This window comes from Labrus mixtus, chromosome 5, assembly GCF_963584025.1.
Source record: "Labrus mixtus chromosome 5, fLabMix1.1, whole genome shotgun sequence".
Taxonomy (NCBI): domain Eukaryota; kingdom Metazoa; phylum Chordata; class Actinopteri; order Labriformes; family Labridae; genus Labrus; species Labrus mixtus.
Window position 1 is genome coordinate 31852027 of NC_083616.1, and position 12500 is coordinate 31864526.

Below are 12500 nucleotides of genomic sequence, written 5' to 3' on the forward strand. Positions count from 1 at the left end.
TCGATTGGTTGCTGTGCAGAGTGCTGATCTTTAAATTCTGCTCCAACTTCATAAACACAGAGGGAGAAAATATTTAACTCACAAGGTGTGTGTGTGTGTGTGTGTGTGTGTCAGTCCCCTGTCACTCAGACTGTCTGTCATGTACGGGGTCTCCTGATCACTGTGAGAGCTGCAGGGACAGGAAGGCTGTCCTCCATCATGGCCGCTGCCTGTCCGTCTGTCCTGCTGGATTCTTCGCTGAAGGTCGAGTCTGTGCAGGTAACACTGAATATATATTTCCATTATTTACAAACAGGAAGTCAAACTTTGACTCTTCAGAATAGTTTTTTTTTTAATTTGGGGTTGTGGATAAAAAACGTGCGTGTGTTTCTGTACAGCTGTAATGTTTTAAAAATGTTTTGACCCCCACCCCCCCCTCCCCACCCAGCCTGCCCCCCCTCCTGCGTCACCTGTACCAGCAGGGGGCAGTGTGAGACCTGTGGCCCCCTAAAACCTCTGCTGAGTCCTGACAGTCAATGTGTGACGTCCTGTCCTCCTGGATCATACACATACCTACACACACACTGTCACTGTGAGTAACAACACACACAACCCACACACACATCCCAGACAAACACACACACATCCCACACACACATCACGGACAAACACACAAACAAACACACACACACACACACACACACACACACACACACACAGACAAACATACACACACACAAACACACAAACAAAGGTACGATTGGTCCTTCTTCAGGTTGCTAACACGTTAGCTAACAGCAGAGTGGCGTTGGTACATCAAACACTCAATTCATGCTCGACTCTTTACTTTTAGTTTAAATGAGATGCCAAGAGAGCGGATTATTTAGTAACGTGGTGTATAAAGAGAAGGGGACCGAGCACTGAGCCCTGAGGAACCCCTCTGGACAAACATCTAGTCCAGTTTGGGTCTGATTGAGGTGTAGACATGTGAGAGTTAATCGAGTCCCAACCACATTAACGAGGTGAGTTAGTCCGACTTTAAGCACGACGTCAGTCCAACATGTTAACATGGATTTTCAGACTTTAGTTGAAACAATAAATCATATTTTGATGACATCATGTAAACACACGGATCAGTTTCATCACGTCTCTACAATTCTACAATTCTACAATTCACTTAGCAGACGCTTTTATCCAACGCGACGTACATCAGAGAGTAAGAACAACACAAGCAAGGATCTAGAAAAAAGGGAACAATGTCAGTAAGAGCAAACGATCAGCTTTGAGTCCGATTGGACACACAGGTGCTGACAGGAAGTGACCAGAGGCAAAGCACAACATTGAGGGCAGTTCTTGAGAGCTCTAATCAGTATAGAAACCATCTTATAAGTCGTCGTTATCAAACAAAAACCATCGTCATTACCATCATCATCATCAATAATATGGAGACCATCATCATTAAGTTAGTAGGTATTCATGAAAGAGCTGGGTCTTTAGCTTTTTCTTAAAGGTGCAGAGGGACTCTGCAGATCACATGGAGTTTGGAAGTTCATTCCACCACCGGGGGATGACAGAGGAGAAGAGTCTAGTCAGAGACTTAGGACCCTGTTGTGAAGGTTGGATCAGACGCCTTTCATTGGCAGAGCGTAGTGGGCGGGAGGGAGTGTAGACCTGGATCAGAGAGTAAAAGTAAGGAGGAGATGTTTTTGTCTCTGTTTTGTAAGCGAGCAGCAGAGTTTTAAATTTGATGCGAGCAGTAACTGGGAGCCAGTGGAAGGAGATGAACAGCGGAGTGACATGTGCTCTTTTAGGAAGGTTGAAGACCAGTCGTGCTGCTGCATTTAGTATCATTTGCAGAGGTTTGATAGTGCATGTAGGAAGACCTGCCAGTAGAGAGTTGCATCTCTCTCTTCATGTTTTACTAACACTTCAAATAAACAACGTCACAAACACTCGTGAGTATTTCAAGTTTCACTGTTAAATCTGAACCAGAGATATTCCTGCTCCTCCCGCAGACTGTCACGAATCGTGTTCAGAGTGCGATGGCCCGAGTCAGCAGGACTGTGTGTCGTGTTCGCACGCCGCCACCTTGCTCAAAGATGGGCGATGTGTTTCTGACTGTGGAGACGGATTCTACAGTCAGGACGGAGTCTGCTACGGTAAGAGACGTTACATGATTGAACATTTACACACCGACAGGTCTGACATCACACATTTTACCTTTCATTTGATTTGATATCAAAAGTTTTACTAAAGACTCGAGCTCACAGGGTAAGGGTGTGTGTGTGTGTGTGTGTGTGTGTGTGTGTGTGTGTGTGTGTGTGTGTGTGTGAGAGTGTGTCTCTGAATGTGAGTGTGTGTCTGTGTGTGTGTGTGTGAGTGTCTCTGAATGTGAGTGTGTGTCTGTGTGTGTGTGTCTCTGAATGTGAGTGTGTGTCTGTGTGTGTCTGTGTGTGTGTGTGTGTGTGTGTGTGTGTCTGTGTGTGTGTGTGTGTGTGTGTGTGTGTGTGAGTGTGTGTGTGTCTGTGTGTGTCTGTGTGTGTGTGTGTGTGTGTGTGTGTGTGTGTGTGTGTGTGTTTGTGTGTGTGTGTGTGTGTGTGTGTCTGTGTCTGTGTCTGTGTCTGTGTGTGTGTGTGTGTGTGTGTGTGTGTGTGTGTTTGTGTGTGTGTGTGTCTCTGAATGTGAGTGTGTGTGTGTGTGTGTGTGTGTGTGTGTGTGTGTGTGTGAGTGAGTGTCTGTGTGAGTGAGTGTGTGTGTGTGTGTGTGTGTGTGTGTGTGTGTGTGTGTGTGTGTGTTAAATGCAGGCTCAGCAGTATCAGAGTTACAAACAAACGTTGAGAATAAAGAATCTTAACGAGCCCAGTGAGGTTTTAACGAGGAGCTCAAACATCCGGCATGAATATGAATGATTTTATATTTAGTTTATTTTTAAAGAGAATAAAATAATAAATGAAACACACACACACCCACACAAACACACACACACACACACACACACACAGACACTCACACACACACACAAGCAGCTCTCGGTCTTTGGATTAGTCTCTTTTTTTAATTCTCTTTGTGTCTCGTGTTTATTTCTTTAAATTTAAACGGTCCTAAAACAACAGAATCTACCTGAGACTGAGGACAGGTGAGCTCAGGTGAATCCAAAGGTCACCGTGGTTATACCTGTTCTGTCTGAACCTTTAATGAACCCTGATCTGTTTTTATCATCAAACATGAACTCTTTGCTGCTCCAGCCTGTGACTCCTCCTGCGCCTCCTGTTTCCCTGACAACCCAAAGTGCATGAGCTGTCTGCCGGGCACCGCACTGCATCATGGGAAATGTATTTCTGAGTGTCCTGACCAGCATTACCTGGAGAACCACAGCAGGTGTCGAGGTATGCTAATCATATAAATCAGGTAAAGGTGAAGACCCGCCCCCTGGTGAAGGAAAGCGACAGCTGCAGATTGATGAGTGTTTATTTCTAAGATGACTAACAGACTCAGCACCTCCTTTCTCTCTTTCTCTCAGTCTGTCACAGCTCCTGCTCCTCCTGCTGGGGTCCCTCTGTGTCTCAGTGCTCCGCCTGTCCAGGTGAGCTCCTCCTCCACCTGGGTCAGTGTGTGGAGATGTGTGGGGAGGGGCTCTACGCTCAGGATGGCACCTGTCACAGTAAGAGATTACTTTTACATTCAAACCTTTTGATAGAAGTAAATGAGTAAGTTTGACCTGAGTCAGTCTGACCTTTGACCTCTCCTCTCACCTGTCGTCAGACTGCCACCCCACCTGTCGCTCCTGTGTGGGTCCTCTGTCCTCAGACTGTCTCACCTGTGTCAAACCTGAGGAGGTCCTGGTGCCTCAGGCTGCTCTGCTGCAGGGTGTCTGCTCTGCTGCGTGTCCCGCACACACATTCAGGGATCGCACACACACCTGCACAGGTGAGGGGCTTCAATGTAATGTATTCATGTATTCTGGAGGTCACACCTGTCAATCAAACCAGTCGGTCAATCAATCATAGATTAAAGTGTCTCACAGGCAAATCATGACACACCTGATGAACTTAAATGTACTAAAAACAAACTCAACTGTGTGTGTGAGTCTGTGTGTGTGTGTGTGTGTGTGTGTGTGTGTGTGTGTGTGTGTGTGTGTGTGTGTGTGTGTGTGTGTGTGTGTGTGTGTGTGTGTGTGTGTGTGTGTGTGTGTGTCAGCAGTCAGTCAGCAGGTGTGATTACAGGTTTCAGGTCAATAACAGGGTGCTGTGAGGAATGTCTTTATACGTCCTGCTGTTAGCCGTTAGCTTCCTGCATACCTGAGGCTCAGAAACATCATCATTAAAGTTTCTACATGCTGTTCTTATCTGTAACATAAATACCTGTTCAGTTACCTGAGAAGGTGAGGACTGACACATACACCTGAACGTTTCAATGAGAGACATTTAATGATTCTAACATGCAGATTACCGAGCCTGTCTTAACGGATGTTTGTGATCTGTTAAAGGTGATCTGTTAGAGGTGATCTGTTGGAGATGATCTGTTACAGGTGATCTGTTAAAGGTGATCTGTTAAAGGTGATCTGTTGGAGATGATCTGTTACAGGTGATCTGTTAGAGGTGATCTGTTGGAGGTGATCTGTTACAGGTGATCTGTTAGAGGTGATCTGTTGGAGGTTATCTGTTACAGGTGATCTGTTAGAGGTGATCTGTTAGAGGTGATCTGTTGAGGGTGATCTGTTGGAGGTGATCTGTTACAGGTGATCTGTTGGAGGTGATCTGTTGGAGGTGATCTGTTGGAGGTGATCTGTTGGAGGTGATCTGTTGGAGGTTATCTGTTTAAGGTGATCTGTTAGAGGTGATCTATTAGAGGTGATATCTTTGAGGTGATCTGTTACAGGGGATCTGTTAGAGGTGATCTGTTAGAGGTGATCTGTTGGAGGTTATCTGTTTAAGGTGACCTGTTAGAGGTGATCTGTTGGAGGTTATCTGTTTAAGGTGATCTGTTACAGGTGATCTGTCAGAGGTGATCTGTTGGATGTGATCTGTTAGAGGTCATATCTTTGAGGTGATCTGTTGAGGGTGATCTGTTAGAGGTGATCTGTTGGAGGTGATCTGTTGAAGGTGATCTGTTGGAGGTTATCTGTTTAAGGTGACCTGTTAGAGGTGATCTGTTGAGGGTGATCTGTTGGAGGTTATCTGTTGGAGATGATCTGTTACAGGTGATCTGTTGGAGGTGATCTGTTGGAGGTTATCTGTTTAAGGTGATCTGTTAGAGGTGATCTATTAGAGGTGATATCTTTGAGGTGATCTGTTACAGGGGATCTGTTAGAGGTGATCTGTTAGAGGTGATCTGTTGGAGGTTATCTGTTTAAGGTGACCTGTTAGAGGTGATCTGTTGGAGGTTATCTGTTTAAGGTGATCTGTTACAGGTGATCTGTCAGAGGTGATCTGTTGGATGTGATCTGTTAGAGGTCATATCTTTGAGGTGATCTGTTGAGGGTGATCTGTTAGAGGTGATCTGTTGGAGGTGATCTGTTGAAGGTGATCTGTTGGAGGTTATCTGTTTAAGGTGACCTGTTAGAGGTGATCTGTTGGAGGTGATCTGTTGAGGGTGATCTGTTGGAGGTTATCTGTTGGAGATGATCTGTTACAGGTGATCTGTTAAAGGTGATCTGTTAAAGGTGATCTGTTGGAGATGATCTGTTACAGGTGATCTGTTGGAGGTTATCTGTTACAGGTGATCTGTCAGAGGTGATCTGTTGGAGGTGATCTGTTAGAGGTGATTTATTAGAGGTGATATCTTTGAGGTGATCTGTTACAGGGGATCTGTTAGAGGTGATCTGTTGAAGGTGATCTGTTGGAGGTTATCTGTTTAAGGTGACCTGTTAGAGGTGATCTGTTGGAGGTTATCTGTTTAAGGTGATCTGTTACAGGTGAGCTGTCAGAGGTGATCTGTTGGATGTGATCTGTTAGAGGTGATATCTTTGAGGTGATCTGTTGAGGGTGATCTGTTAGAGGTGATCTGTTGGAGGTGATCTGTTGAAGGTGATCTGTTGGAGGTTATCTGTTTAAGGTGACCTGTTAGAGGTGATCTGTTAGAGGTGATCTGTTAGAGGTGATCTGTTAAAGATGATCTGTTAGAGGTGATCTGTTGGAGGTGATCTGTTAAAGGTGATCTGTTGGAGGTGATCTGTTGGAGGTGATCTGTTGGATGTGGTCTGTTAGAGGTGATCTGTTAAAGATGATCTGTCAGAGGTGATCTGTCAGAGATGATCTGTTAAAGATGATCTGTCAGAGATGATCTGTCAGAGGTGATCTGTCAGAGATGATCTGTTAAAGATGATCTGTCAGAGATGATCTGTCAGAGGTGATCTGTCAGAGATGATCTGTTAAAGATGATCTGTCAGAGATGATCTGTCAGAGGTGATCTGTTAAAGATGATCTGGTAGAGGTGATCTGTTGGAGATGATCTGTTGGAGGGGATCTGTTAGAGGTGATCTGTTAGAGGTTATCTGTTGTAGTTGATCTGTTAAAGGTGATCTGTTAACGGTGATCTGTTTCATGGTTGTGTGTAGCTGCAGCTGCCTTTATTCTGTCATACCGGCAACTAGCAGACAACATAAACACAGGACCTCTGCAGTAATCAACCTGCTGTATAATTAACATTCTGCTGCTGAGTGTGTCATCATCCTGACATCTCATCATCTCCCACCTGCTCCTGCCTCCTACCCACAATCCTCCTCTGCTCCATCAGAGTCTCAGAGTTTATCTGAGCAGACAGATTATAATCCAGTGAGATTACCAAACACACACACACCCCCACACACACATACAAACACACACACAAACACTGAAACAGACAGCTTTAACATAAACAACACACAGCTTTAACATGAACTACAGACAACTTTAACATGAACTACAGACAGTTTTAACATGAACTACAGACAGCTTCAATATGTACTACAGGATGACTAAAGTATAGATTCTGTCTGTCCTCTCGGAGCTGGCTGTGTTCCTGTTGGACGGTTTCTCTCGGAGCTGGCGGCCGTCCTCGTCTCTCTGTTTCTTGACTTTGTTCTGGCAGAGCAGAAACAAGCTTCTTAAAAATGCGGACATGGAGCCAGAAACATCAGAAAACAGGACAGTGATGGAGAGGCCTGCAGCTGCGGCTCTCAAACATGCTGCAAATATTTCAACCTTAAAAACAGATTTTTTTCAGTTTGCATCATGCTTCTTTAGAGCTACAGCCCACAGCCAATAAAAACCTGGTGTGTTCACTTCTGCCTACCCTGTGACACAACCTGTGTGTTCCATAATTATACAAACTGTAAAGGTCCAATCAGTGAGATGTGTAGTGAGTGAAATGATAAAGGTATCTTACTATACGATCAGACATTAAGGAAACATGTTGAAGTGCTGGCTTCTCTGACAACAATGCAGCAGCCAGTATGTCCTCCTTCTAACTTTAGATTCTGCTCCTGAATGCTCTGGATTTGTTTGGACCAGAGAAGGTAGGCGCTTTTAAGACACCCCCACATGGCCGTTTTGGACGCCCCTCAGTTTGCCAGATATGAGAGCAGTTATCAGGTCAACAGGTGTTGCAGCGATGGAAGCGGGCAAGAGAAGTGGTTCAGATAGAAGTGATTGTACCCGACCTAAAAAGCCTCTGCATGTTTCTAATAAGCTCCACGAGCAGAAACGTGCTCAAACTAGGATCAATATTGGAGATGCTTTTGAAAAATGGAGAGAGGTTAGAACACAGAAAGGTTTACAGACCCATGCAGAGCTGGATAAACACTGAAGCTTCAGAGTCCACCACATGGTGACCTGAGTGAGCATCGAGTCTAGAGAGGAGGGGGGGGGGGGGAGACAGCTCTCTATGATGTTTTAATTTAAACTGCAGTACCCATTTTAACCACTAGGGGTCAGAGTTACATACTGCTCCTTTAACACAAACTGCAGCTGTCATTCATTTATCGTTATTATTTATGAACATTTCTAATGTTTTTACTTTTGAGTTTCATCACTTAAAAATTTTTTTTGTAATAGTTTTATTTCTAGTAAGAAACGTGTTTGTTTAGAGGTGTGTGTGTGTGTGTGTGTGTGTGTGTGTGTGTGTGTGTGTGTGTGTGTGTGTGTGTGTGTGTGTGTGTGTGTGTGTGTGTGTGTGTGTGTGTGTGTGTGTGTGTGTGTGTGTAACAGTTTCATTGTTTTAACATAAAGTGACGATGAAATATCTACACAACTTCAATATATCTATTTAAACATATTCCTCTCTCATGGGTGTGTGTGTGTGTGTGTGTGTGTGTTCGCAGAGTGTCACTCCTCCTGCTCCATTTGTTCTGGACACTCTGCAGAAAACTGCACTTCCTGTCCCGCCCCCTTCAACCTGCATGAAGGACGCTGTGTCCTCACCTGTCCACAGGTGTTCTTCAGACAAGACAACCAGTGCCAAGGTACACACACACACACGCACACAGACACACACACACACACACACACACACACACACACATACACACGCACACACACACACGCACATCAATTATTTCAGTTTGCTTTAATCAAACACTATTTTCCTCTCTCCTTTTCTTACTCCTCTATGCCACACACACACACACACACACACACACAACGACCACCCCCAGCGTGTCACCCATCCTGTCAGTCGTGTTCAGGTCCCTCTCAGGCTGACTGTACCTCCTGCCCCCCCCTCACCGACCTGCTGAGCGGATACTGCAGAACAAGCTGTGAGGACGGACTTTACCAGAATCCTGTGACCGGCGAGTGCACCAGTAAGTCAGAGAGAGTGTGTGTGTGTGTGTGTGTGTGTGTGTGTGTGTGTGTGTGTGTGTGTGTGTGTGTGTGTGTGTGTGTGTGTGTGTGTGTGTGTGTGTGTGTGTGTGTGTGTGTGTGTGTGTGTGTGTGTGTGTGTGTGTGTGTGTGTGTGTGTGTGTGTGTGTGTGTAGTGAGTGTGAGTGTGTGTGTATATATGTGTGTGTGTATGTGTTTGTGTGTTTGATCCTGATCCCGACTCTATGATCCTCCTGATCCCTATCCTTGTTCTGATCCTGGTTCTGATCCTGGTTCTGATCCTGGATCTGATCCTGGATCTGGCAGATGAAGCCAGAGCAGAACTTTATTTGGTTTCTGTGTAAGATCAGAGCAGAGAGAGAAAGTAGGTCTGCTGTTTGTAAATCCTTCTTTTGTTTGAGCAGCGTGTCTGAACAGGCTGAAGGACCACCCAGGGTCTGCTCGCCAACGCCACATTGTTCTCTGTTCAACCCGTCTGTGTGACTTCAGGATGCTCTCACGCTTAAATTAACACGCTACAATGTAACAGGCAGACAGACAGACAGACAGACAGACAGGTGACTCACCTGGGCAGGTATTTTCAGATTGTTCTGATTAAATGTCAGAAAAACAAACTGACATCAGGACATGTTTCACTTAATTAAAACAGATAGTTATCTGTTTATTCAATCATCATGAACACTGAAACGTGTCTCACTTTGTTCTCAGGTGAGGGGTCCAGGTCTCTGGGTTAGGGGTCCAGGTCTCTGGGTTAGGGGTCCAGGTCTCTAGGGTTAGGGTCGGGGGTCTAGGTCTCTGGTGAAGACTCAGTCTGATCATGTTCACTTGTATCTGATGGTCTGTGTGTGTATAATGTGATGAAGATGATGTCACTTCCTGTGTGTCTCCCCCTGCAGGCTGCAGCTCAGACTGCGGGCGGTGCTCGGCTGACCTGCACACAGGTGTTGGCAGTGTGTGTGTGTGGTGTAAGGAGACGAGGAGGTGGCTGCTGGGAGATCACTGCGTCTCTGAGTGTCCCCGAGGACACTATGGCCAGCACGGAGCATGCATCAGTAAGACTCTTTCTCTACAGTTAATACACAACCGACTCTATTTATATAAAGATGGACGACGTGTCTCCACCTGCTCATCATAGGAAACAAAAGTGAAGCAGAAACCTGAGACGGTGCTGACAGGTTATGACATCATCTGGAATCTGTGTAGTCCACTTTCTCCTCTACTCTGAGACACCGGAGGGCATTAAATAACTAACTAATGAACCTGACGTCTGTTGACATGGAGCAGGCAGAGCTTTGGACCTGCAGCCCGTCAGCAGGTGGAGCTTTTAATGTTTTGGCTTCACTTTAAGGCAGCTGTCAGGTCGTCCATGTTTTTTATGTCTCAATGACTAATTGTTTTCACTCTGAACATTTTAAGTTTTAGCTCAGTAAAAAGTGTTTTTCCTTTTTCTCCCAGAATGCAATCCGTCCTGTGACTCCTGCAGTGGGGCGGGGCCTCTCTCCTGTACTTCCTGTCCTGTAAACAGCGTCCTGACGCCCTCGGGTTTCTGTGCTCCTCAATGTCCCCTCGGTTACTATGACGACGGTCACCGGGTCTGTCAGGGTGAGTTGTAAACACTCCTCACTGATGTCAGGTGTTACATCGTGCCTCTGACCTCACCTGTAAGTCACCACCCCCCCCCTCTCTCTGTGTCCTCAGCGTGTGACAGTCAGTGTCTCACCTGTGAGGTGGGCGGAGCCTGTTTGTCCTGCAGAGACCCCACCAAGGTGCTGCAGTTTGGAGAGTGTCAGTACGACACCTGTGCTCACCAGTACTACCTGAACACTTCCACCAGGGTCTGCAGAGGTACAACGCTGTTACCATGACAACCACAACATACACTCGCACACACACACACACCTAAGACAACAACAACAACACTGACATCGTGGATGAAGTGCACTGACAGCCCCGGACTGATTTAACCCCTGGTTATATTAATAGTCATGTCAGAGTCGTATTTACAGACTGTATTTACAGAGCTTTTATTTTGAAGGTATGCAGAGGTGGAAGTGTTTTCCTGATCACTGGAACGTTTGAACATCACATCTCTTATAAACACATTGGCGCAATTACCACCAACTCTCACACACACACACACACACACACACACACACATACACACACACTTGAATTGAACATCAGTTTTTAATTGTATGTTTCATGGAGAACAAACTCACAGGTGTTCAGGTGAACCATGAGAAAGAAAAAACACAAAAAGATTAAAAATTAATCTCTGATCTCTCTGTTCTGCTTTCACCTTCTGCTCTCTCACTGCTAATCCACACACACACACACACACACACACACACACACACACACACAGAGTGCGATTGGAGCTGTAACTCATGCAGAGGTCCTCTGAGGACAGACTGTGTGCTGTGTATGGATGGATACGTGCTGCAGGACAACGTCTGCACCCAGAGCTGCTCATTGGGATTCTACCAGGACGGAGACACTTGTGAGGGTGAGTCATCAGCTGATTTATGTAAACATAAACACAGAACAGCTGATTCATGTAAACAAACAAGTGTGTGTGTGTGTGTGTGTGTGTGTGTGTGTGTGTGTGTGTGTGTGTGTGTGTGTGTGTGTGTGTGTGTGTGTGTGTGTGTGTGTGTGTGTGTGTGTGTGTGTGTGTGTGTGTGTGTCTCAGGATGTGATGCTCACTGTGAGCAGTGTCGGGGTCTGGCTCAGTGTCAGCGCTGCACGCCTCCGTTTGCCGTCCTGCAGGGTCACTGTGTGCTGGATTGTGGGCGGAGCTTCTTCATGGACACCTCCTCTCAGCTGTGCAGACGTAACGACCTTTTCATCTCCTCCTGATTAGATGTAATTAAATTGATGAAATCAGTGTCTGAGTGTTGTGTGTGTTTCCTCAGCGTGCTCCTCAGACTGTGTGCTGTGTGATGACGACGCACGCTGCAGAGCCTGCACAGAACACGCTTACCTGATGGACGGGTTCTGCACACCTGACTGTGGGCGGGGCTACTACGCTGACGTGAAGACCAGGACCTGCTATGGTAAGGTCCTGATGTCTGCTACACACAGTGACACACAGAGGGTCAACACAAGTTCAGGTGCAATGATTCACCGTTAACAATCATGTGAGACGGGGTGCTGGTGGCGCGGTGGTTGGTGCACGCGCCCCGTGTGTGGAGGCTGTCGTCTCGGGCGGGCGGCCCGGGTTCGCTTCCCACCTGTGGCTTCTTTCCCGCATGTCGTTCCCCGCTCTCTCTCCCTGATTTCCGACTCTATCCACTGTCCTATCTCTCCATTAAAGGCACAAAAAGCCCAAAAATAAATCTTTAAAAAAACCAAAAAAAACAATCATGTGAGACGTCGTTATACCGAACACGTGGACAGACCCGTCTGTCCTGATGGTCTGAAACTGTTTTACATGTAGCATGACGTTAGCATGTTTCCTCAGATTATAATCTGTACGTCTGCACTGGAGACGACACATCAATAATTCAAATGACCTCCAGATGTAAACACACAGACAAGGCTGAACCACATGGCCAGTTGCTAGGCAACAAGCTAACAATATACTCAGACAGAAACTGAGACTGCGAGGTCGACTACAAGACTTACATTTTTAACAAAAGTTTCAAATCAGAAATCGCTGAGTCATGATTGATCAGAAATTTAATTATATATGTTTAATGATTAAAAAACATCACGGAAAAC

At 45.8% G+C, this 12500-nt stretch overlaps 1 protein-coding gene across 1 annotated transcript in view; it reads left to right on the top strand.

Moving 5' to 3' along the window:
• Window positions 1-12500, top strand: part of fras1 (Fraser extracellular matrix complex subunit 1) — an 88379-nt gene that overhangs the window by 23934 nt on the left and 51945 nt on the right. Inside the window, exons 12-25 of the mRNA XM_061038982.1 lie at window positions 115-258; window positions 428-571; window positions 1995-2138; window positions 3225-3365; window positions 3500-3640; window positions 3742-3906; window positions 8279-8419; window positions 8612-8758; window positions 9674-9829; window positions 10233-10379; window positions 10476-10622; window positions 11143-11283; window positions 11470-11610; window positions 11693-11833. Of these exons, the coding sequence (XP_060894965.1) occupies window positions 115-258; window positions 428-571; window positions 1995-2138; window positions 3225-3365; window positions 3500-3640; window positions 3742-3906; window positions 8279-8419; window positions 8612-8758; window positions 9674-9829; window positions 10233-10379; window positions 10476-10622; window positions 11143-11283; window positions 11470-11610; window positions 11693-11833 (2040 nt within the window). The remainder of the gene's footprint in view (window positions 1-114; window positions 259-427; window positions 572-1994; window positions 2139-3224; window positions 3366-3499; window positions 3641-3741; window positions 3907-8278; window positions 8420-8611; window positions 8759-9673; window positions 9830-10232; window positions 10380-10475; window positions 10623-11142; window positions 11284-11469; window positions 11611-11692; window positions 11834-12500) is intronic.